General features: G+C 39.6%; 1 protein-coding gene across 4 annotated transcripts in view; it reads right to left on the reverse strand.

Moving 5' to 3' along the window:
- Positions 1 to 18,920: 18,920 nt before the first annotated feature.
- Positions 18,921 to 25,939, reverse strand: part of FAT3 (FAT atypical cadherin 3) — a 333,029-nt gene continuing 326,010 nt past the window's right edge. For all 4 annotated transcript variants that reach the window (XM_083854350.1, XM_083854348.1, XM_083854349.1 and 1 more), the window contains one exon: positions 18,921 to 25,734. In XM_083854350.1, the coding sequence (XP_083710476.1) occupies positions 25,115 to 25,734 (620 nt within the window). In that variant the 3' untranslated portion in view covers positions 18,921 to 25,114. The remainder of the gene's footprint in view (positions 25,735 to 25,939) is intronic.

A 25,939-nucleotide genomic window follows, 5' to 3' on the forward strand; every position in this document is an offset into this window, starting at 1 on the left:
GAGTGCCGAGAATTGCTGATAAAATCATCAAACTTGCTAGCATTTTGGTAAATATTGCTCTTGGTGGAGACAATCAAACACAGAGAGAGAAACCTGGTTTGCAAATGCAATCCACCCTTTCCAGCAGAGAGCCACAAAAGGCAGGCCATGCAGTGGACTAAATACTAGAAGGGTTTTTGGGAAGCCCTTGTCAGGGAATGGACTACAGACTGTATGAGCCCCAGGGTGGGCCACCAAGTATCCTTTTTCATGTCATTGATGGACACCTTCATGTCTCAGCCACGGTTGTGTCATGAACACCAAAGGAGAACTGAGGGCCAACAGAATCCACGTTTAAAAGATGAGGGCGGTAAAGAAAGTTGAATGTTGGACACAAGGAAAAGAGAACAAGTATGGCCTGGGAAAAGAAGGAATGTGTAGGAGAATGGAGATAAGGATCCAAGCAGCCATATCAACTTTTACTTCTCTCCCCTTAATCATATGCCCTGCCTCTTTTTTCCTAATTTTGGCTCTTCAAAGAGCTTTAGCTAGGATGTCACCAAACAGGATGAAAGAAACTTATTCAACACCAATTTGATGGGAATAATCAGACACTTCTTTTTGGGGGGGACAAAGGGCATAAATCCTCTGAAACGTGTCCCACTTAACAAACAATACGCATTTCTTTTATATACTTTTTCTGCTAAAACATTGTTAAATAAGTTCTTATACATACTGTACATACTATGCCCGCTCAAATTTAATCTTTACACTGATTGGTTCTAATGGTTAATAAGTTCATCAATATTCATATCCTAAAGCAATCATTGGCTATTTCTACTGAGGTCTACTGATTGCAATAATTGATATTAAAACCAAGATGGGAAGGGATGGATTTCCAAGCAGCATAACTTGTGAACAGTGATTGTCTCCACAGTTTCTTGACAGAAACAAAAGTGTCCAGTAACTTCTTGGTGTGGTTTCTATGGTTACACAGCACTCTGGATATTTCTATGCCTTATACTTCACAATTTTCTACTTATAATCATAGCTAACCCTTTAATGTGATTTGATTATTTGATCAAAATATTAATAAGAAGAAAATTAGGAAAATCATGGTAAATCCATTAGTGAAACCTTCCAGGAGAAGGTTTTCCCTCTATGTTTTTCATATGTTTTGATATCAAAAGAAAGCCTTCAACAGAAGATTAAAGTGTTAGCTTAATGACATAAGAAGGGACTCCTGTTGGAAAATAGAATTTGATAAGGAACTGGTGCTCTAACAAGTCTGCAAGCTGCTGACAACAGTATTGCTTAAGGCACTTCTATAAACCATGTGCTGTCCATAGCAGACATACTATCAGAAGATAAAATTCTCACTTGCCTGATGAACTGGACTAGAAGTCTATCAAAAAAGACAGACTTCTAAGACTTTACATTAAAAGTTAACTGCAATTTTCCACTCCTTGAGACCACATGGATAAAGAAAAAAAGGAAAAGACAAAGTTTAGAATTTATTCCTTGTGCTCAGAGATTGCCCCTAAATGTAATGCTTTCAGAGGTCTGCTCAAATAGGCATATTGGGAAGCCTGACTTGAAGCCATTCATAGAAGCCCTGCATAAGTAGTGAAGTACTACAGCCTTTTTCCATAAAAAATTACTAATGAGAATGAAGTTTCTATTGTGAGGGACTCACAGGGCCTCTCTCTTTGCCCAAATCAAGCATCTTATCTGCACTTCCCTGTTGAGGATTCCTTTTTTAAGGATTCTTGTGGTTAGAAGCTCATCTGTGCAGTTGACAGACTGTTCTTAGTTCTTCCTGCATGTGCCATGCCATGAGGCATAGCGAAGATTTGTACTCCTTACACAGGACAGGCAACACAGGCAGCACAGGCAGGATTATTTAGCATTTGGCTCTTCACCTTGGGTTAGTTTCTTCTGCTGGCTGAGATGGATCACTAAGTTCCTGTGATCCATCCATATCCTGCTTAGGACCTCTCAGCCTGTGCATACTTGGTGGTCCTCCATGCCTATGTTTCTCTTTTGCTTTTGCAGTGAGTCTTGGAAATGCATTTGGGCAACATACAAGACCAGCTTCATGTTGTAATATGAATGAAGATTTGACTGTTCATTGTATGAAAATTGCATTCATAACATAAACTCCAAGCTGTCAGGACAGACCGCAGGCAATGTGTTAGAAGTGATATATTTTTCTGTTTCCAGATGGAGGGAATGAATTTCTCATTATTTTGGGCTCCCCCAAGAAACAGGAAAGACAAATGTCATTTACAGTAATAATAGGAATTTAATACAGGAGTAAACAAAATGCTTGTTTTTTCCTTCGAGGAGTCATTTCATCCTGGCAGAGGGCCTAAACTGGTATTCTGGGAGATCCTTTCCTTGTCTATCATAAACAGCATTAATCTATGTATGTCTGTATCTTCTTGTCTGTTGCCAGCACCCAGTGGGTTGCTCACTTGAATGTAGGGCTGTATGTTGAACGAACTGCCTGTCTGTTACAGAAGCCTCTGGAGAGAAATTTCTCCATTTAGAACTGTCATTATAATACATATATTTTTCTTTTCACCATGTTATTTAATAGACCTTTAACAATTGTAACTGCCCAATGCAGATTTACCTGGGTGGCCATGATCTGGTTGTGACTAAGTGGTGATGACTAAGCGCCCATTTCCAAGGAAAATGCACAAATTCATTCCAAGAAACCCGAGACTGTCATTCTTAAAATGGCACACATAAAGACAGTTAGGTTCCTGAAACATTATGCTCCTTTCCCTGCAATGGCCTCTTAGATACCCTCCAGTTACCTCTCATTGTCACAAGAGTGATTATCAGTGTACAAACAGGAGCTGCAGTTTGTGCAGTTTATTGTGAAAATATGGCATAGTTTTCTTTTTCTCTGAGACTTGATAGCTATGGCAGATCAGGGTACCAACAAAAAGCTATGGGAATTTTTCATCTCCATATTATTATATGTGTGGTGTTGAAGTCAATCACAGCATTATCTTCATTTATTCCTTTCTGGATTTACTTCCAGGGTGCTTTCTAGTAGACAGGGAAGGCGTTGGTGATGAACTGCTATTGCCATCCTCAGGGCAGTACCCTGGAAATACCATCTATTCAGACACCCCACAAGTTTTACTGGAGGGTTTTCTGCAATGTGGTGGTTTGCTTTGGTTTGGATCCCAGTGTTTTGCTGCTTCTGTCTCTTTCTTGTCCAGGGTGCGTGGCGAGAAAGCTGCTTGATTTATCTAGAATTACCAGTATTTTTCTCTAACATCCTGCACAGAGGTTTGTTTTTTTTTTTTCCTACTGGAGTCATCCTGAGTTAGTGGAGACCATTTAGTCTTAATGTTTTCCAGGTCATGGACTCAGTTTATTTAGTAAAATGACTGCTTTCCACATTTGTTGGGTTACTCTGTGCAGCAGGTGAAGCACCTCTGAGTCATTCATGCTTTTTAAGATACAATCTATTTAGATGGTATCTTTCAAACAAGCCTTGGCAGTCTCTTAGTAGTTCACTTGTAGAGGAGCCAAAATTCTCAGTGTGCTTTGATATTTTTTGTGTTCTATTTGTCCTACACATAGCTGTTCCATAGCCTAATTTAGGCATTAGGGTCAGGTGGTCTGTAGCTGAAAGAAAAGACATCCCTCTTAGCCTTCTGCCTGAGCCTCTGTGCTGCAAGACTAAATCCAGGTTATTTAATATTATGCTGTAGGTATGGAACTGTGCCCTCCTGTTGTCCAGCTCAACTTTTGCCTGGCTGATGTTGTCCAATGACAAACCTTGTAAAAGTTTCTGCCTCTTCCTCTTACTGAAACTGAGCAACAAATCTTGCATTTAGAACTTTCTAGTTGGGGAGTTTTCTCCTTACTCAAAGCGTTATTTCAAAGCTGGCACAAGTCACCATCATTTTTATTAAATCTAGAATAGAAACTGATTTACTGGCATAGTTATTTTTCTCTCCATGCTTTCCCACTCCTTTCTGCTTTCTTCCCTGTTTGGCATCCCACCTGATACGGTTCTGATATAAAGTTGAGAGAGTCTTCTTTCACTACGTATTCAACATTCTCCCACTAAATGCTTCCTGAAAGTAAAGTTTTTGTTTCCTCTTAGCAGTTTCCTTAGAGAGAGATGGGGATGAGATGGCTGTGCAAGTACCACCTAAGAGTAGAAATGAGAATTTTATCTGATGGTAGTAACACCATTAGTCTTTGAGGAGTCAAAATGGCATGTAAGTGGTTCAGTTCAGCCATGAGCATGTACTGCTATACTGTAAAACTCCTAGTTCTACATCTATGAGTCAATAATCAGCCATAAGCCACCTGTTGTGTCTGAATTCTGAATGACATGTATCTGCACATTTGCTTTTCCTTCCCTTCCCCCCTCATGAGTACTGCAGAAGTTCAAGCAGGTATTAATGATGTCAGCTTCAGTTCAGTTTTTCAGCTGTCTCTGTCAAACATTTTGGAATTGGGGTTTATGTTATTTAAAAAAATTAGCAATTGCTGAAGCTCATATGTTTCTGATCAAAGAAGGATGGTGAGGCAACTCAAGGTAACTCATTTTATGAACTTTTCATAAACAAACTTGGAAAAGAAAGATTCTGGTTTTGTTTTTAAATAAGCAGGATTTGCACTGACGCAAAGTCTTTAAGCATCCTTATATTTTTGAATATTTTCTCCTGCTGCCAGGAGAAAAAAACAATGAAGTGAACCCCTGCCTCCAGGTAGTCGTTGCATTTAATGATTCATCTACTTAAATGTCAAAGCAGATGCTTGAAATCAGACTCTACTTGAATGCGGAGGAGTGGCCTTCTTGTACCCATCACCAATCCACAGTGACTGGATTTGGTAGTTGCAGTGTCTAAAATTTCACTTTTTTTCCTTATCTTTTATTTAATAATTTTCTTTCTCTTAATGTGGAAATCAAGAGGCCTCACAGAGAAATATTCTTATCCTAGAGAATAATGAAATCAGAAGTTTGCACTGAATCCACACTTTTAGGAAAAGCTTGAAGTGAGTTTATAGACAACTGGCCTCCTGAATAATTCTGCACTTTTTAAAAAGAAATCCTCAGGTTTAAATTTATTTTTTTTTTCTTGTTGAATGATCACAGGCACTTAACACTTGGCACTCATATATGAGACATAAGACAAAGGTGTGAGATTGCAGTTAATTTTGTTCTTATTTAGCAAGAACTGTTGTCTATAAATAACATTTATCTCAGGTTTAGCTTTGTACTTCTTGGAAAAACTTACCTGAAATTCAGCAATAGCTTAAACATCATTATTGGTTGCTGAGAGACACTTGCATTCATAGAAACACAGAGCAGACTTGTTCCCTCAGGAGTGGATAGGGAGGAAATACATGATTTTCTTCTACTCTTGACCCATCTGTTAACAAGAAAAGTGTAAAAGGGAACTAGGAGCTGTTTCCAGACCTAAATACCTGTGTTACTTAACTTAGCTATTGCAGTTTTCAAAAATCTGGAGTGCCAAAGGGAGACACATAGCTGCCCTGTACACTTACTGAAAACATTCTGGTACCTCTCAAGAGTGAGTCAAAGCATTCTCTCCACTGACTAAATAAGGTGCCTCTGTATTTCATACTTCTACAGACTGATTCACAACATCTTTACACTGAGCAACAAAAAATACTAAGAACCAAGAAGCAAGAAAAACTAACCACAAAAGATGCCTTAAAGCAGGCCTGAATTGGACATGCTTTATGGGCATTGGTGACTGCAATGGAAACAGTGAGATCTTTCAGAGATTGTTAACAGAAGAAGCAAAGGAAGGTGCCATGACACAGTTGTCTGATAAGCAGAAATGTCCCCAGCACTGACTGAGTTCTGGAGAATCTCACTTGTGACCAGCTGGATGTAACTCCAGCCACCACAACTCTCTGGGCTCCAATATCCAGCCATTTTTTTACCCAGCAAACAATGCACTTGTCGAAGCCATGAGCAGGTAATTTCTCCAGGAGAATGCTACTAGAGACATTGTCAAAGACTTTAATACGAGGTAGGCAACATCCACAGCATTTCCCTCATTCACTAGGCAGGTCACGCTGTCACAGAAGGAAGGAGACCAGATTGGTTTGCTGCACACGATGCTTGAAAGTCCCACTCCATGCAAAAATATAATCTGTTCCCAGGGACTGAGATTTCCACTCACAGTGTAAAGGCTAGAAACCCAATATTCACTGGTTTGATGTCATAGCTATGAATTATGAATATTTCTTAGTCATCGCCTCCAGATTGGAATGCTAGTAAGGAAGTGCAATTTGTCCTATTCATTTACTGTGGGTGTTAATACAGAAAGGCCTTTTAACACATTTTTAGCTATCAATGCAGAGAAGATTTTCATCCATAAGCAGAAATCGTTTAAATTCCCTACTATGCTTTAAGCAGCTATTATGATGGTTTTAGTTTCTTTTAAAAAAAACCAACCATTTTGACTGCCTGCGTTTAGCATGCCTCACTTTAAGTCTGGTTTTCTGAGCTCTCAGCATGGGCTGAAAGTAACCCCACTATGCCTCAGAGGTTGGTAGCTTCAGAAAGTCTGACGAATAATCTGCACACATATTTTTCTGGCCACATGGGAAACTACTGCACAGGTATTCACGGGCTCAGGGCTGCTTGGTTTCAAGCAGCAAACCAAGCCCCTAAGGTTTGGGCAGGGGGAGGGTTTGAGGTTTGTTGGGGTTTTTTGTATTTGTTTTTTCCATTGGCAGTGAAGTTTATTTGCACGCAGTTTTAACTAGCCTGCTCTCTAAAGGCACGTGTTACTCCAAATCCTGATGTACATGCATGTTTACATGTATATATGTATATGAGGATGTTGATACAGATAACACATGCAGGTACTATCTGTACAGCTTCCAGAAAGCTGTATGTGATCCTTTTCCCCTGAATAATAAGAGCTTCAGCAGGCCAGACCTCCTCTGCCCAGCGCCTGGTTCAGACTCACCTTGCTGTGTATCTGTAGTTAAGCTGCCTGATGTTCCCTTTCTTCTTCAAAAAGCAATCCCTTCCCTTTGCATAAGTGCAAAGTGCATAGAGCTGACATTCAACCCCCCTCAATGACCTGATGTTTCAGCAGCTCTGGCAGCTCTGACAGCTGCACTTGAATCCATTTAGCCAGAGAAAGCTGTAATTTATTCTGGCAGCATGCCAGCCAGGTCAGTCACACCCAGGAACCGTATGTCTGAACTTCAGATGAACCTTTCCCAAGAACATGATGGCAGATGAGGACAGTAATGGAAATTAATGTAAATGAACATCAATACAAACAGTTTTACAGGGCCTAATAGATCAGACCTGATCACCCAGACGGCTGTTAAACACCTTAAAACACTTAGTTGAACACTGAGCGTATCAGCCTCTAATTCCAAGAGCATGGTTCACAAATAGGGTTGGGATTTCAACTGTAGTAATGTAATTAATCTTGTGCGAGAAAAATGTCATCTGACAGAAGGTAACCCAAAGTCAGATCACTTAGCCGAACCAAAAAGCTGGTGCTTCTTGAAGAGAAATTGATACAAATTACATTATAAAGGAGTACTGAGATTTGTGTTCCATAGCATAGCAAATTTAGAATGTAAGAACAGAGGGTGACACTAACAGCCCGTATGTCCTGTCTATGAAGGTGACTAGCACAAGGTGCTTAGAGAAAGAACATAAGAAATAGAAAAACTCGAAGTGTGTAGTGATCCTTACTAGTAAAGAGGGCTGGGGAAGTCTAGGAAATACCTGAACCAGGGATTTCCTTTAAACAATTTCAGTTAAATAGCCATGAAAGGAGCTGTGAAACATTTGCTTTATAATCCTCATATGATTCTATTTTAAGCACCTTTTATGCTTTGGACTTCTTAACTTTTTTAATCAAACATTTCTCAAGTTAACTCTATATAAATAAAGTACTGCTTTCCATTTGTTTCTAAATCATTGCTTAAGAATTTTACCAAGTCCTTCTAATTCTTCTGCTTGTAATTCTGTATTATGAAAAGCAGTTAATGATTGTTTCCTAGGCATGTTCTCTGTACAAGTGCTAAATATTTCCAGTACTTTCCAGTACTTCCAGTACTTAAGTACTTCCAGGTCTTTATCATAACACTTTGGTATTTCTCTCTAAGATGTAATATCGTAAGAGATATTTTCCTGTATGGTGGAATACTGCTATTGCTGTCCTTTTCTGTCCTTTCTGCAGTTCAGCTATGCCCTATGTGAGATAGAAGACCACAAAAATACACAAAATTGAAGATAAGGGTGCTTTATTTATTTAGAAACAAGTATATTTTAACCTGTATTTTCAGTTACTTTCCTTATAATTCCCAATACAAATTGCTTTTGAACAATGTCTAAGCATTAAGGTGATGTTTTCAGAAGAAACATCACAATGATTGCTGTTGACTCCTAGATTTCTTCTCTAAATAAAAATGTACTATTAGAACCCACTATATACAATTAGAGCTATTTTTTGTAATGTGGAGTATCTATCATTTATCAGCATAAAATTTAATCTAGCCTTTCTGAAAGTGTTTGTATTCATCTTAGATTCTGACCATCCTGAATAATTTTATAATTTTTTGCACATTTTGGCACAACACCTTTGTGAATAATTTATGAATATTTTGAACTGCCCGGATTCTATGACAGTGCTTTCTGAAATTATTCTTGTAACTCTGTGATATTAAAACTCATGGTCTCCTATATTTTATTTCTGATGTTTCAACCAGGTTTTCTCCCTGATAGATCTCTGATTTTGCACATCACCCTAATTTCTTTGATGATTTTTTTTCTTGTAGGACCATATCAAATTTTTTTCAAAGACACTAGGTACACCATGTTTACCAGACAACCCATTACAACATTCTCATTGACTTCTCCAAAGAATTCAAGTAGATTTGTGACAGATTACTTCTACCAACTATATCAGTGCTAACTCTCCTCTAATTCTGTTCTTTGTCACTGTTTTGAGTTATTTGCTTAGTGCAGTGGTCAATCCAAAGGGTCTGTAGTTACCTGCAGCTACCTATAAAATCTGGCATCATACTTGCTGTCTTCCACTTCCCTGATGTTTTATTAGCTACAGCAATAAGCCCACCATTTAGTAGTGCAGCAAATCTGAAACTGTAGAACTCCTGGAGAAATTCTAGGAAATTCAGATATCCATTCACAATGGGGCAATCCTGGCCCACTACAAAACATGTATACCTTTATAGGAAACAAATTTTCACTTACTGACCATATCTAGGGCCATGAGAAATCACTTCAGGAAACCTGAGGTGTTTAAAGCCCTGATTAAATGTGTAGTTTCACCCCATGGTTTGTTTTGCATGCTTTCAGTGAAGTGGCACAAAGGAAATTCAGTTTTATCCATGTTCCTCTTAGTATTTTGTTGCTAAGTTCTTCTTGTAAATAGATTGAGCCAGATGTTTGAGAGTTAAGTATTTCCATACTGAGCTAAATTCTAATTATCCCTTCTACTGCAAGTACTCCATTTATTTGGGGAGACAATGGTACGTAACTTAGCAAAAGGGCAGCAAAATTATTGCAATATTAATAAAAATGCATCACAACAGTTGTGGAATAAACTATTAGGCTTTAAATCAGAGAAGTAATTATAGGCCTATTATCCAATATGGCTACAGCTGCTCTGTGTATTTATACACACAATTGCTTTCACATATACACCAGGAGGATTAGAATGAAATAAAATCCATGAAAGAAAGTATTTATCCAGGGAGCTGAAGTAAGAGCAAAGATTTCATTTCCATACCAAGAAAAAATGGAACCAAGCAGCTGTTTAGTTATTTTGGATTCTTGTTCTTGCTTGACAATGATTAAAGATATTAAGAGCACCAAAATGACATGTCAAGATAATAAACGAGGTTTTCTTGGTGATCAGCATCTGTCATCAGAAATTCTATTGCTCTCAGCAGTATTTTTTTACTTTTTCAGAAATTGCTCCTTCCAATAAAGATTACATTTTATTTTCAGTTTCATATACCTTCTTTTTCTTTTTCCCTGAATACTGAACTTTTGCATTGCAAAACTCTAGAGGAAAAGAGGAAAAGAGGAAAAGAGGAAAATGAGAAAAATGATTGGTAATAAGGGATCTCACAAACTGTCCATTTTGACGGAACGAAAATCCAAAGCCCATGTGTGCAAATTGTTTATAGGTTTTCAGGAAATCACTACCAATACAGTTATGAAGCCCATGTTGGTCTGGCATCCAACTTTCTGCATTTCTATCATGGCCACGCACAAACATATCTGCCACTTCTCTTCTCCAATATGATACTCAATTGCATTTTAACCTAATTCACAAATTGTATTTTAAAATGCCACTTATTTACTGCTCGCATTGCACTTTGGATTGGGGTAGTTTCTGTGGGCACTGGAGGGTACTTTAGCCACTCTAATCTGCTTTCATAGAAAGTTTAAAACCCCCGAAGTACAGTAATTTTTTTGAGGAGTAAAATTTTTATTTTACAGCCAGGCATTGGGAGAGGGCAAAAGATGAAAAGCCTGTACACCCAGCGGCAGTTCCATAATCAGCCCCACTGCAGAGTTATCCAGCTTTTGCTTGCACTGCATTCGCAGGACAGAGGCATTGCCACCCCATGCTTTCGGAAATAATCCAACATATTCATCCGGAATAACAAGCCACATGATCTCCTCAGGCAAAAGAAGCATAGGGAGGAGGAATGCCTCTGCTTATCACAGTCACCACAGGCAAGCTGGCTCCTGATAGCACCATCTTATCACGTCCAGAGCACTGTCTCCCAGGCAATTTGCTCGTCTCTGTGCTCAGACAATCAAAGTAGCTTAGCTTTGAAAACAGTTTATAGGACAAAAGCAGGTGTCCTGAGATCCTGCCCTGGCAGAAAGCCATGCTATAATTGACACCATAAGTCTGAAGACTAGAAGAATCCACTTGGTATGAGCAACAGAAATGACATTGCAATAGAGGGTGGTGCAGAGGCTGATCATTAGAGGGACCTGTACAGATGGAAGCACGTGGGAGGGAAACCGGCATCAGGATGCAAAGGATAGGGCATATGCAGGCAGTTGGCCACTGAGACAACTTCTATTTCAGCATTAGACCCACGCCAATGCCAGCATTACTACCCTGGTTGGTACAGAGCAGCCCCCACTATGTGACTCACCCAGGTCATGGCCAGGATCTTCAACTACCCAAAACACTGCAGAGAAAACAGCTGCTTCAACTTGACTTTTGCTTCTTCCTTAAACCTTATTTTAGTTAAAACTGCCTTTTCATACACAGCCTCAGTGTGGTTTCCCTGAGCTACTTTTTCTATGCATCTTCTTGTACTTTGTTTATATAATATTCTTCTGCCTCTTCATCCAGACAGGAAAGCAAAGGTTAGAAAAAGGACAATTCAAGTAGGCATTGATGCAAGGACCAGCTTTCCAGGGAAAAAAGAGATAAGAATATTATTGATACAGCAAGAACAAAAAGACCCTAGTAAGCATGGAGATGTCTGGCTGCTGGACAGAATGAACACCTTCTGCCTTGCTGCTTGCCTGGATGGTGGAGACTTGCTGTTTGCCTGCCAGGTTGCTCAGTGCTCTAGCTAGGAGGGCAGGAAAATATGATAGCTCAGTGATTTGCACTTTTCCTGACAAATAAGGAAAGGAGGAGTACAATTTTCTCATCTTTGGCCTTTGATGCGATTCTATTACATGGAGGAGAATTCAGAAGGGCCCTAAATCAATAGGGAGAAGGATAGATACTTTTAATTTCCACAGAGGTAGCTAACCAACAGAAAAACATTTCATGGGAGATGTTGTTTTGACTGGGTAAATTTGAGATGATTAAATCAATGTATATTATTTCAGTGTTGCCTATCACATACTAGGAACTTGACTACACCTTTTGTAGGAGTTTTAATTACTCCACATTGCTTCCCAACTGGAAAGGGACATTGACAATGTCAGTTGGAAGTCAACTGAAAGGTCAGCTGAGATATGCTGACATGTTTACAGTCCATTATAGAGCATTAACATAAAATGCACAGCTTGGATTTTGTTCAGTTTCTCAGGACCATCATAGAACAAGAACGGGTATCTCTGCATTATCTGCAAGCCTTCAAATGCTTATCAAGACACATGCTAAAAGATCTTCTTCCAAATCCTGAAAACTTGTATTAACACTGAGTTCTTCAAGATGCACAACCCTGAAATTCAGTGAAACCTATGTCCTGAACTTGCTGCAGCCCTATGCAAAACTCTGTCACTGGTTTCTGCTGTTGAGGACCAGGAGGCTGTGACAAAGCCACTACAGCTGTTGTCTTGTCTGCAGCCAAAAGTGTAGCCATTATCCTTTTTAATATATCTGTGCGGGAATATGGAAGATCACTTTCAGTTATCTAAAACATTTGTAGTTTGAGTTTCTAGTGAGTGCTTTTGACAATTTGAAGGTTTTTCTCTTTTGCTTAGTTTCTCTAAGCAATGAGTAATTCTCCTTCGCATGATAAACTCTATTGTCCCCTAAAATTAGTCCCCTGTGAAGAAACCACGTCAAAGCAGTGATCTAATGTCAAAAACACCTCTGGCTCTTGAAATCAGAGCAAACAAGAAAGAAGGAAAAGAAAAATTAAAAACACCTTCATTGGCAATTTGGAAGAGAATTTATTTCTTCCTACAGGGTGTATGATGAGTAATTCCTTTGCAAATGCTAAATTCCCTCAGAAAGTGTTCTGGAGAAATATTGTTGAAGTCTCATGCTTTCAGTATTGCAGTCAATAAAATGAAACCGTCCCTTGATTAAAAAAAAAATTATTTAAGAAAAGAAAAAAAGCAGGTGGTAAAATAAGAAATAAATATTGAAAATTATGGATTAGTGCTTATTAATCACCCACCTCCCCCTCAGTGGTTCCTAGCAAAGTTCAGCAGCAGACCTGGTTCAGGGCAGGAGTGCTGCCATGGTGCTCACAAGGCAGACACGCTCCAGGAGGTTTCCAGACAGGATCTGCTCAACACCAAGGAGAATTTTGTACCTCTCAAACTTTTAATTTCTTCTCTCTGTGATTTTTTTTTTTTAAATCATAGAAGGGATTAATTTTGACCACATTGACTGGCTTACCACAAACCAAACAACTTTCCTGTCAGTTCTGTAACTTCAACCTGAACGACAGCTTATCTTTCAGAGATACAGATAATGTCCTGTTTAAGAACAGACAGATTTAAGATCAGAGTGATCTAAAGACATTCATTAATGGGCACTCAATCCAAGCTCTAAGTGAGTAATTTCTTGATACCAGTTCCCTGCCTTGCTACAGAACTAGCCTGAGACAAAGCTTTTTCTCTAGTAATTTTTAACAATCTTTTGATAGCTAAATAAGTAAGAGTCACTGCCAAATTTGAATCTCAACTCTTATTTCAGTTTTGGAGAGTTTCTGAATGCTTTCCAGCTTCTCAGCATTCCTTTTTGTGCTTTGAATGAGTCTTAGTATAGCTGGAAATATCATCTACCTATCAGTCTTATGCAGCCAGATTGCTTCTCAGCCATAGATCAAACTCCTACCATCACACTTAAAGCACTTATTCAAAGGATTATCTACTACACTATTTCTGAGTTTAGTTTGCTGAGACACAATACCAACTCACAGGTGCCAAAAAACTCATGCTCAAACGTATTTAATGAGGGAGCTGCAAAGGTTAAGACACATGAGAAGAGACAATAAGGAAGGAGATGTAGGGAAAATGGCAGGAAATACTCTTGGAAAGAGGTGCTCCATGCCAGAGAAGGTACACCCAAGGGGACTGCAGCTGTGAGTAACCCATGCTGGGGTATAATCCCCTCTGAGGAATTGTGGCCTTGGGCTACCCATGCAAGGGCAAGGACAACCCTGGGGGACTGCAGTTTGTAAAACAGCTTTTCCCCTAGCTTCTTTGTGCAATTTTCTGTGGTTTTACCTCCTTTTCTTACCTTGCTGTATGAATCAATAATCAGCAGTTATTGTTAAAAAGCAATGAATTATATTCAGTAAAATTCCTTAAGTAGAGATTTTTTTGAATATCACAACCTCTTCTGTACCACCAGCTGGAGCAATGCAGTTCTCTGTGTTTTCTGGACTCTCATTTGGGGAGTGCTGCTCCCACACCTACCTACCCAAGGGAACAACATCACAGGGGGTCAGAGGCTGTGCTTTCTTTGGAGAGGGTGACCAAACCACAGCCTCAACACTCCAACTCACCAGGCCTTTGGGTACTTTTAGATGGGAGTTATTATGTTCTTCTGAACTTATTTCAGTTTGTTATTGTTCTTAAGTAATTTTTCATTAAATGGTTCAAATTTATCACAGAACACAACAATTGAAGGAATTTGATTTCCTCTGGCCTAGGAAAAATTCCAGAACAAGAGGGCTGTATAGCACAGACAAAGCCAGGCACTCAGTAGTGTTACAGTGCTGTATTTTCCTGCAATCTTAGAGCACTGCTGTTCTGGCACCTCTTGCTCTTACTCTGCTGTGCGCCAAAAAAAATCTCCATCTCCAGGTATGAACTTGGTTCACAACCATAGACCAGTGGAAAACACAACAATCCTAAATATTTTCAGGTTTTTAAGGGATGGAAGGAGGAAAGCTGGTTTTCTGCTCAACCTGAGGTCTCCCTGTCTGACCACCTGTACTGATGCACAGCTCAAGTGCTGCTGGTTCCATCAGGCTACGTGTGGCTGCATTCAAAAACAAGACAGTAGGACAGCATGTGATAGCAAAACTTTGAAATGGAAAAAGGCTGTATTCAGAGCATTGTCTTCTTGCTTCAGGAGTAAATTTTTCCTTCTCCTGTAGAGTAACATGGTTTTTGAGGTTTGCATTAACTAATTAGTTAACTATTAAAAGTTAACATAGCAGGGATAATATAAAGTGATTTTTCCTGAATATGTACTAAATTAGTTTATACTTACAATAATTAATGAAAGGCAAATAATATTTATACATAGCAATGGAGAAATTTAAGCAGAATAGAAAACATTTTATTTCTTAGCACAGAAAGCACAGAAATAGATAGAATCACAGAAGAAGCTAAGTTGAAACCTCTAAATTCTTTCCATATGTCATATATTCCAGGCCCTGGTATTCTTAATGGCTCTCTTCTGACCTCTCTCCAGTTTGCTAATATCTTTCTCTTTTAAGAGTAAATAAATATTCATATTAAATTAAATATTAAAGCAACTAATTATTAATTAAATATTAAAACAATTACATGAAACAACAATAAGAAATTATGCCTTGGAGGCAGAATCCATAGGATCCAAATAGAAGTTCATGGCTGAGATGATTATCATCTGGAATCCTTAACGGTCACTGAAGATAAGTAGCTTGTAATAATCTATTCTCAGAAGGTGTCCTAAAGTCGATACTAGCATTAGGTTAGATGACTTTACATCTTGGATCTCTTCACTGAACATAAAGCATCCAAGGATGACTGGCTCAGAGGGAAGCACCACCACTGGAGATATCTGAGGGTAGATGACATCAATCCTCCCCCTGTGGCTGTATTTCAGTCTGTACTGGGAAGCAAACACAAGACAGTTTTGCACTGGAAGCTCTGCAGGCAGTGGCTCCACTACTCCAGGTATTAATCTTCAGCCTCAAGATGCAAAGAACCTGTTAACTCTGCTTTGCTTTCAGCAGGATGGAGAATGGAACTTGGACTCCTTGCAACATATCAATTTGCAACTAACTTTAAATAGCTTATTTAAGATTTCCTAGCAAACAATCCCCAGGAGAAATCTTTCCTGTTTGTATTAAAGCATTTCTAATGCCCCAACAGGTGGATTGCGAACACCCCATTCTGAGGGAGACCTCTAAAGTTACTGAAGACAACTGGAGTGACCTAGCAGACTTTAAAAAATCAGCACATGACCTTTTACATGGATTAAGGCTTAAATACTTACGCTGCTTGAATTCTTACATGATGTTCTGTACAGATAAGATCACCTTCTATCATGTTAACACATAATGCATTTAATTTTCCGTTATTTGAAATAAACGCCTTACAGTGACTTCAAAATTATCTTCATAGTTCCTTTTGTTTTGCTTTTTTTTTTTTCTTTAATATTTATTTGCCATATAAATGACCTTACAAACACTGCCATTTAACTGCTCAGTAGGCTGCAGCAGGCAGCTGCTCGCTCTGCTTGGCCGGATTACAGCAGCATTTTTCCCTGGAGGGCAATCCGTGACATGTCTGAGCAAGCCAAGAACTAGCCAAGTGGGACAGCTGGATTTGGCTTCTGTACAGCTGGACCTTTGTACTTTCTGTCTTCACTGGGCAATAGCTTCAGAGCAGCAGTGTCCACTGAGCTCTGTGGATTTACCCTGGCTTTTAAAGTCCATCTCTTGCAGGAGGTGTTGGTGGCTATCCAATGGCTCCTGGAATCTCAGGTTGTATGTGCTGCAGAAAGTTATTCCAAAGGTAGTGGAAGCTGTAAGTCACATCAAAGCAATGGCAGAATTACAAATCATGTGCCTGTGGATAAAGACTCCTTTAACTGGCTCGCACTTGATCACCCCTGGGCATACCTCTCTGATAAACAAACAGAATTACAGAATCATAGAATGGTTTGGGTTGGAAGGGACCTTAAGTATCATCTAATTCCAACCTCCTGCCATGGGCAGGGATGCCTTCTACTATCCCAGGTTGCTCCATGCACCATCCAAGCTAGCCTTGGGCACTTCCAGGGATGGGGCAGCCACAGCTGCTCTGGGAAATCTGTGCCAGTGCTTCAGCTCCCTCACAGTTAAAGTTTCTTCCATGGCAGTGGCCTAAAGGACACTGTAGGGTTTCACTGCCAGGGCTGGCCACCTGACACATCTTTAGGCGTCTGGCTCATTATATCCTATAAGGAGCTCTCCACACCAGAACCACGGGCATGGTTTCAGGTGCTGGAAGAAATTTATGTAGTCTCTGGAAGCCTAGAAAAGCAAGTTTAAGTGGAGATGTGAGCTAAATATATGCACAGAAAGACCCTTGGTACCACTGGGGAGAACATACATCTGAAGAAGTTAAATTAGGAGAGGAAGAACTTGATATTCACCTGCTGTTATCATTTCCTTGCCTGTTCTCCTCTGAAACCAAGCATTTCTTTCCACAGCCAGGAGTCCTTCCTGCAACAGGCTGACGTGCCTTCTGCAAAATGCTTTCTTCTTTATGGCTATGACTGCTGGCTGAGAGGACATAGGGGGTTTCTAAATTGCTTTCTTTGAACATTACAGGAAGTCACAGTCATTGCTCTGGTGTTGTGTCCCCCCACTGTATGACAGAGTGGGGGCAGGCAGAACAAAAACTGCAAGTAGGAAAGGTTTTACCAGCATGGAAAAGTCTGTCTTTGATCTGAAAATGAAGATTCTTAGTATTCTTCAGATAGGATGGTTTGTCTCATTCTTCTTAATGTCCACCTGGCTCATCCCTAGAGAATACTGCAGAAGCCCTCCAAGTTCTTCTGAAGGTCTAGAAAAGCCACAGCCAGAGAGCTATCTCTGATTTTCATGTTGTTTTGCACTATAGATATTTCTGTGCAATAAATGAAAAGATTCTGTGTGAAAAACTTCAGGTCCATTGAAATAACTAGAGCTGTCATTTTAGTGTTTTCTCCTTTTCATACTTTCTCATGAGGTGTCCCCCCCGTAGTTTTTAGACCACAAAGACCTCTAGTGTGACTTCATGCACCAGCAGCGCTGCAGTGTTAATGTGACGGTCAGGATACGCTGCATATTTACAAAACCTGTTACCAAAACAGGTTTACCAAAACACACAGAAGGAAGAAATAACTTAATTTTGGTTGATGTTAAGGGGAGAAATCAGTGGTGCTGATTCCACTTTGACGGAACACTTAGGTGCATTTTGACCTGTTTGCCATCTCAATTCTCATCTTTTCCATCCTAACAGAAATATTGATGTCATTTTGTATCTCTAGCTTTGAACATCAAACTGAAGCAAGAATTTTACACCATTTAATCTTGAATGTTTTCTGAACTATATTCACTTTCTCTTATAATGCTCTGCTTCATCTCACTGTAACAGTGAGCCTCACTGAACTGCCAGGCTACTTCTGTCTCCACAAGTATTTCCCTGAGATTGGGCAAGATCTACTGGCAACGGTGGAAAAGAAAAAAGATCCTGTACAAGCAGAAATAGAAATAGAAGATTAAATAGGAAACTGGCTAAAATAGTCATCCATACTACGAAAAAAAAAAAAAAGGTATTCTTGAGGCAAGAGACACTTCTAATGTTGATTTGGTATTTTGCCTTTCTGCAGCCTAAACTTCCATTTCACGATGTCTGAGAAGGGGTATTTGTGTGCTGACTGGTGACGACTGAAACACTGCTCTGAGTCCTTGCTCTAATGGGACACGCACTGCAGGCATCACCCCTCCTCCCCAGCAGCATGAGGGGTGCCCTTGGCTGCGTCATGGCAGGGTGTTCAAAGAGCTCAGGAAGGACTGTCTCCCCTTCTTCCTACACTGAGCTTCTGAAGCCATGCTTCAGTCCAGTCCAGCCAGGGCAGCTTGGGCTGTGGAGCTGAAAAGGTGTAATGAAGGAGGAATGAATGGGGTATCCTTGAATGCAAGGCCCTGGCCAGACTGAGTATCATGCCCAGCACAATGACATCTTTTTCCAGGGGCAGTGCTAACACACATGAACTCGTCCCAGCTGGTCCCACATGCCAGTGCCATGCTGCCAGAGCACAGAGGTGCCCATGGCAGGCACATTGTGGAGTGGGATGCTGCTTTACACACCCACTCCTTCTACCCCCACTAAGCGACTAGACAGCTGCAGTGTCCCATGAAACTGTCTCTGTTGATGGAGCTCAGCCTAGATGGCTACATGATGCAACGATGCCTTTTGTCTTCTTTGAAGATGTGGATTTAATCAGGGAACTGCCTTAGCTTACACACATCAGCTAAGAAACTCTTGGCAAGAGTGCTCTGCAGTGCAAATAGGGGTTCCTATGGAGGGATTTCCATGTAATAATGAAATTAAAGAGTTCAAAAAAGTAGCATATTCTGCAACAAAGAGAGGGAATGAAATACTACATTCCTTGAAGAACTGGTGTATCTTATCTTGCTCCCTCCTTTGAAAGTAGGATAAAAATCAAGAAGCAGTCAACACAGCTGGGCTTTTCTTTTTGTTTACTTGGAAAACTTATTTTAACCATCAACTTTAGCAAATTTTGGCAGTTACAAACCTGTACACTTTTTTTTTTTGTTGTTTTGTTTTTATAGCAAAAGAACACAAGACAATACTGCCAACAGCAATTATGAAGGAACAATTAGTTTTCAGATGGAGAACTATACCCACTCAAAGTGATAAACCTTCCCTTTTGCATAAGGTTGAATTTGTTGTCATTGGAAAAGTGACATTTCTTAATACCTACTTGAAATGGAATAAAAATCATATCTCTAGGTTTTTTGTGCAAAACACATTCATTTAAAAAAGTCAATAAAAAAATCTTAAAACCAGAGAGAAGTTAAACAAAAAGAGCTGAAGCCAAAGGAAAATTACATTACACTTTGAAATGATTAAAAAGTTTTCAGATTTAAAACTTTTTTGTTTTTTTTCTGTTATCTTAGAAGTTTAAACGAACTTTGATGACTCTTTAGAATTATATCAAACAAACAAACAAACAAACAAAAGAAATTAAAGCAATCTGATTGGCATCAAATATCTACAAAAGCCTGGTAATTTGAAACCATTATATACATTATTTTATAAACTTCTTTTTAAACACCAAAACATACATCTTTTACAAACCAGCCTGCTTGAGACAGGTAAAATTTACAAGACAATCTTTTCCAATACAGTGCTTTAAAGAGAACTGCTTTCACTCCTAAACATCTTTGTCATCTCCTGAAAAGCGGCAGTAAGGGCTCATTGCATTGCTGATTAATAGTGTTTCAGGTATTCCTATGACAAAAGAATGCTACAGTTCTGAGGGCTCCAATCTCTTTCCATAATACAGTTCAAGTGCACTCTAACACTGGTAAAGATTACTTATGGCCTTTGTGTAATACGACATATTTGCAATTATTGCTTTTCATTATTACATAAAGAAATGAATTTAATTTCATTTCCTCCCCATCCACCCATCCCTTGGATGATGCAGCTAATTTACTAACCAAATGGCCCTTCTGATAATGGAGATACTAAATGTCAAGTTCATGAAACACAGGCTAAAAATCATGAGTAATGGGCAATGATCTAAATTTCTAAGGCTCAAATCACAGTTTGGTGTATTGAGAGAAGCAGAGATGCAAACAGGCAAAAAGCACAGTTTTTACCACACGATCAATGATGGTAAACCATCAGGGAATGAAGCTGAAGATGTAACTCTCTTGTTGGAAACCAATGAACTGCCCATTATTACTGAGTGAATAGCTCCAAACATTATCTAAAAAGCACAGATGTACTTTCATACTGGTTCTGAAGAGTTGGCTTCCTCCATTATTAAGGATGCTTCCTTTTCAATGAAGCTTAGCAGAACTGGTCCAGGGCACCTTCAACTCCCTCTCCCATGACTGCAGTTATTATTGACTGTAAGGATATACTTACTATAGCATCCATTTAGCTTTTTCGTGCAGGAGCTTGATGAGGAGTAAAGTGTGTTCTTAGCCATTTGTCCTGTTCAACTCACATTTTTCTTTATGATGGAATTTACAGGAGACAAGAACAGGAACTTTTGTGTCATACTCTCAAAATGTCTCTGTCTGGCTCACACAGACAATAGGCTGTTGCCTCCCCATTGATCAGCATTTCATGACATGCTTTTATTCACTGTGCTGCAGCAACACTGAGTTTCTGACTAGAGAGGGTACCGACACATCAAGGCTCTCACTACTTCAGGCTACACTAGAGAATTTAGAGAACAGGAGAAAAAATTCCAAAGACCAAAATTTAAGTTCTTTGTGGGACATGCAGAGGTGGAGAACCTGCTTGACAGATGGAGCACATGACTTTCAGGTTCAGGAAAACAGTGGCAGTGAGAAGCCTTTGACTCATTCCAGCCTTTTACTGGAATTATACGTTAAAGAAACCCATGGGATAGTTCAGGATCAAAGACATGACTGTGCTTAAGGAGAACAGCTTGACTGACAGGAAATCACAGTTCTGTAGTGAATCCCTGCATTCCAAAATCCTCCTGGTTGCCTTCATATGCTGTATCCTGTAGGAGGGTCCTAGAAGAAGGCAACTTCATGGTCTTCTAGTGGGGTTGTCCATTTTCTCCCATGGGAGGGAAGTGATTCTACAGCTCCGTGGTGTCACATTTTGGCCCTTTACTCCTCTTTAAGATGCTGGTCAACGACAGCAACTACATCCAGTATCTATAATTTTGTGGAGGTTTTTTTCCCCTTTTCTTTTTTTAATGTTTATAATACAAAGGCAAAGTAATTAACATACTTAAGAATGTAAGCCTACATATAGCCATACATAAGCCTAATTTTTCCTTTTGCACAAGGCCACCTAATGTGGTATTGGCAGGATAAATCATGTTATAGTCACTGTAAGGCTCTTTCCATTGCCAGCATTATTAAAAAGGCCAGCACTGTGCATGATATTCTCAACTTGATCAAAATGCAGAGAACAAGCACCCTTTTACTTGGATTCATACACCCCTGGCAAAGTTCGTGATTTCTGATATAAATGAGCATTTTAACAAGTTGCTTTTTTTCTCTTGCTGCTTCTTTCCAAAAAGCAAAAACTTTCTTGATCCTAAGTTATAAGCCAATGATACGCAAAAGTACTTAATTAAGCCCATGAAATCATCTGCTGCAGATGATTCTGAGAGAAAAGACTGTGTAGTGGAGCCATCTACAGGGATGCAGTTTGAAATACAGGCACAAAGGATACACAGAGATGTGCAGGCTAGCTCTTGCAGAACCAGGGACCTGACAGCAGCAGTGATACAAAAATCATCATATGGCAGAAAAAGAAAATATATATTGGAAGTGCTAATATGAACAGTAATTCTTACATTATGCTATGAATGTGTTCTTATGTTCCAGATTAGAAGATTTTGACTTGTTTGTTTGGAATAGTAATTAAAAAGAAAACAAAATGGCTTGGTTTAACAAGAGATGTTAATATAAAAATCTTACTCCCTAAGAGGTATTCCACCTTTATATCTGCATTTGGGTCTTACAATAATCAAAAAGAGCCTGAACAAAACCAGAAAGGCCACAGAAGTACCAATATTCACAGAGGGCAATCTGAAGATGGATTTGGAGGGGAGGAGATATTGAGGTATAGAAATCATGAATAGGACAGAGAAGGCTGAACAGGTGATCCTTGGCACCTTCCCAACAGCACTTTAATAAGTAGGCGTTCAATGAAATGAAATGGCAACAACATCAAACAGAAAAAGTACTATACATTGTATTTATGCATATTTTACTATTAAAACTCACTACCAACAATATATTACTGAGGCAACAAGCTTGGTAAGAAAGATTGATTTTTTTTTTTTTTTTTGTATGGCAATCACTAGGCTCCCATCGTGCTGTCCCTCGTGACACTTTTGATATGTCCCAGTAAAGGTTTGATATTGGTGTCTCAGGCTTACGCAAGAACCTTCACTACAGAAGACAGGTGACAAGTACACCTAATAACTAGCTGGGGGCTTGAACAGAATTAATTGCATAATGGATAAAAATGTCTCAAACCAAAACTGAGTAGGAGCAAACCTCATGTAAACTGCAGCCTGATGCTAAGAGAGCATCACATTCTCAGAAGGTCATACAAGATTTAAAAGTGCAGCTAAATTTGCAGAATTGCTTTGCCAACTCTGATGCTCCTAACCCTTGAAGAGACATCAATCTAATTGCATTTCCTTTCCTGTAACACAGACTTCATGAACAATAAAGAGTTATCCTCAATACGTGCTTCTAGGCTTGCCAAACCATTTTATGGCCTTCTGGCAAATCCTCACAATTGTTCCTCACAATCACAATACAAATTTCCATATTTTTTTCTTCTTAAAAACACAGGAATAATATCAGGGAAAAGGGTTTGAAACGCACCATGAGCACATTCAGAATATATCACTGTTACAGAAGCATGTTTACTTTGAGAAGACCAAGTGACATTCATAAATTCAATGGACAGGACCTATTTGCAGACAAGTACCTGATAATACTTGTATGTGCAGTACATTCTTTCTAGAAGTTCACTCATTCTATTCATATACCTGCATAATGAACTGTTTTCTACTGAAGAATTGCTGCATCATCCCAAAGAAAATATCCACACCAATCTTCCACAGCTATATGAGCTATTGGAGGGAAGCAGCAACACACTGTACCTACTCCAAGAATTCTAGAAATCTGTTTTATTAAAAGTGTTACAAGCTGAAATTATTTGAATTACATTCTACCAGTAATTTCTTTGCTTTGCTTGGGGGAAATTTCTGAATGAACCCTTCCTGTATGACAAGAAATGATTCACAATTTAATTTTGTGTGAAACACATGTCAATACAACTGCTGACATACAACTGCTGAAACTATCCAGTTAAGGTGATTGACCAAGGGACAAGACATGGAAAGCAGCACAAGAAACCTGCTAATGAATATGTTCATTTATCACAATGATTTAGGTATTAAGTAGCTTTTCAGAATGACACAATTATGCCATGGAAGAAACAGATGAAAACCCAACAGTAATGCAGGCTTGAAAACTCACATTCACTGGCAAGGTACACAGACGTAAAATGCAGTGGTAAAAAACATTTTCAGAGCACCAAGCAACAGGTGTATACACTCTGCTTTAATACATTGAGTGAAAATCCTGTATTTCCAGATTGCACTTGACTGCTCTGACCAAATCAATGTGAATGATCATTTACTCCAATCAGCATACAGATGCCATGGTTTTCTTGATTCCACAACAATATTCTGAAGTCTGCCTTTGAAAACTTCAGTGTGAAACAACCTTTGGAGTACTGAAATACTACAAAATCATGCAGCCAGTGGAAAATCTAGAGACAGATCTTTGGCCATGGTCCATTCATGCAGCTCCACTGACTGAGTCAGTCTACAGCAGCTGAGAATTCATCCAGTGAACTCTAGGGATGGACATTTGCCAAAAGATGTTAAACTAACCATGTGAGGTTACAGCAGCCTTATATGTAACTTAATTGCAACTGATTTTACTGCAGTAACTGCAGCGTGAGGACTGCGGCTAAAGAGCTGATTGCCCAAGCAAAAAATTTCCAAAAAATGATCAGCTGTGTAGGTTACCCCATGTTTTCAGATCCATATTCACGCTGCATACACATTAAGAGAAGCTGTGCACACACATGTGGGGCAAAACCAGCCACTCCTCAGCCAAACTCTGACATTTCAGGAAGTCCTCATGGGCAAGGCTATGCACATGCACCTGACATCAGATTTTAAAAGTGACAACCAAAGCCAATTTGGAGTAAATATAAACTGTATGTATGTGTGTTACTCTACACCAAGTAGAATGAAATGCTATGTAATAAACAAAAGGATAGATAAGTATTTATGGACAAATAACTGGTCACTTGTCTTTGATGGGTCAATTTGTAAATGTTGCTTTTTTTAGCCATCTGACGTGTTCTATGCAACCCCAGCAATCAATTGCTTCCACTCTTTGCTGACATAAAATTTCATGCAACAGTGCATCCTAGAATGATCCATACCCATTCCTTAATACTGTGGGGAGATCGTAACACTGTAACACTTTTAATAACACAATGCCAAAAAAAAAACCCAAAACAACCCAACTCTGTGAGAGAGAAAGAAATTATTTAGCAGTTATTTTTCCCCCTTCCTCAAAAGCTGAGTTTTGCTCTTGGTAATAAATAGAAGGTACACACTCTCCAGATTGTCTGTAACAATTTTGTGATGTATAACACTTAATACAATTGGTCTCTTCGTGTCTGCACATACAGTATCATTTCTGAACAAGTTAATAATGGGTTATACTGTACTTTTCTTTGCCCAATATATATATAGACACACCTTCAGCAAAATTTCTTCTCAATATTTATACTATTAATTGGACCAAATGACAAAATTAAAAAAAAATAAGAGGAAGAAGAAAGGAGCTTCCTTTACACTTGTGTCTGGTGCTGGGTTTCCACAAATGGAATGTGAACATTTTCTAGGCTGAGTTCTTCCACGCTTTCAAAGTCACTCATGGCTACTTCGGAGTCATCAAAGCCGCAGCCGGCTGAGACGTCAGAGGAGGAGGCGTTGAGAGAGTTGTGCAAAGATAAGGGCATCTTACCTGCACTAACATTTTCTGTGTTCTGGCTTGGGCCAACAGCAAAAGTACTAAATTCGTTCCCAGTCTGAGATCCTGTGGTGTCCGTCTCGTTGGGGAACTGGTGGGGAGGGAGGTATTGGCTCGGGTGGAAATGCGGCCGTCTCCTGCAGTCAGGGCTGAGAGTACTTGCCATTGAGACCGGCTGCGAGGGTGGGAGAGTTTCATATTGGTCTGGGTAATCCTCTGGAAGAGGAGGTGGTAACTGGTCCTGGCTCAGAAACTCCTCTTCGTGAGGGGGAGGGTAGTCGCTGTCGATGTCGTAGCCACCAAGGTAGTAATCTGTTTCCAGTTCTCTGGTACTGCCGTGATGAGCCGAGCCTCCATCTGTCGTCTCAAAATTGGGCACTTCCTCAATGTCGGACAAGCGAGCACTGGGCATCCAGTCAGAGGTATCCCAATGATACGCTGCAGCAGGGAAGAGAACCACAGTGCTCTGTTAGGGTGATACCACAGAGGAGAGCAGAGTGTCCTGCATGCACCTGCCTGAGTCCTCACAGCACATTCAAATCACAGCATGCGCCACAGGCCACGGACACAGGTCAGCCATGCTCTGACCAGAAGGGTAGAGGAGGAGAATAAATTGCATTATGATGCTAATGCAAACAAGCAA

This window comes from Zosterops lateralis (genome assembly GCF_965231275.1).
Source record: "Zosterops lateralis genome assembly, chromosome: 2".
NCBI classification, from domain to species: Eukaryota; Metazoa; Chordata; class Aves; order Passeriformes; family Zosteropidae; genus Zosterops; species Zosterops lateralis.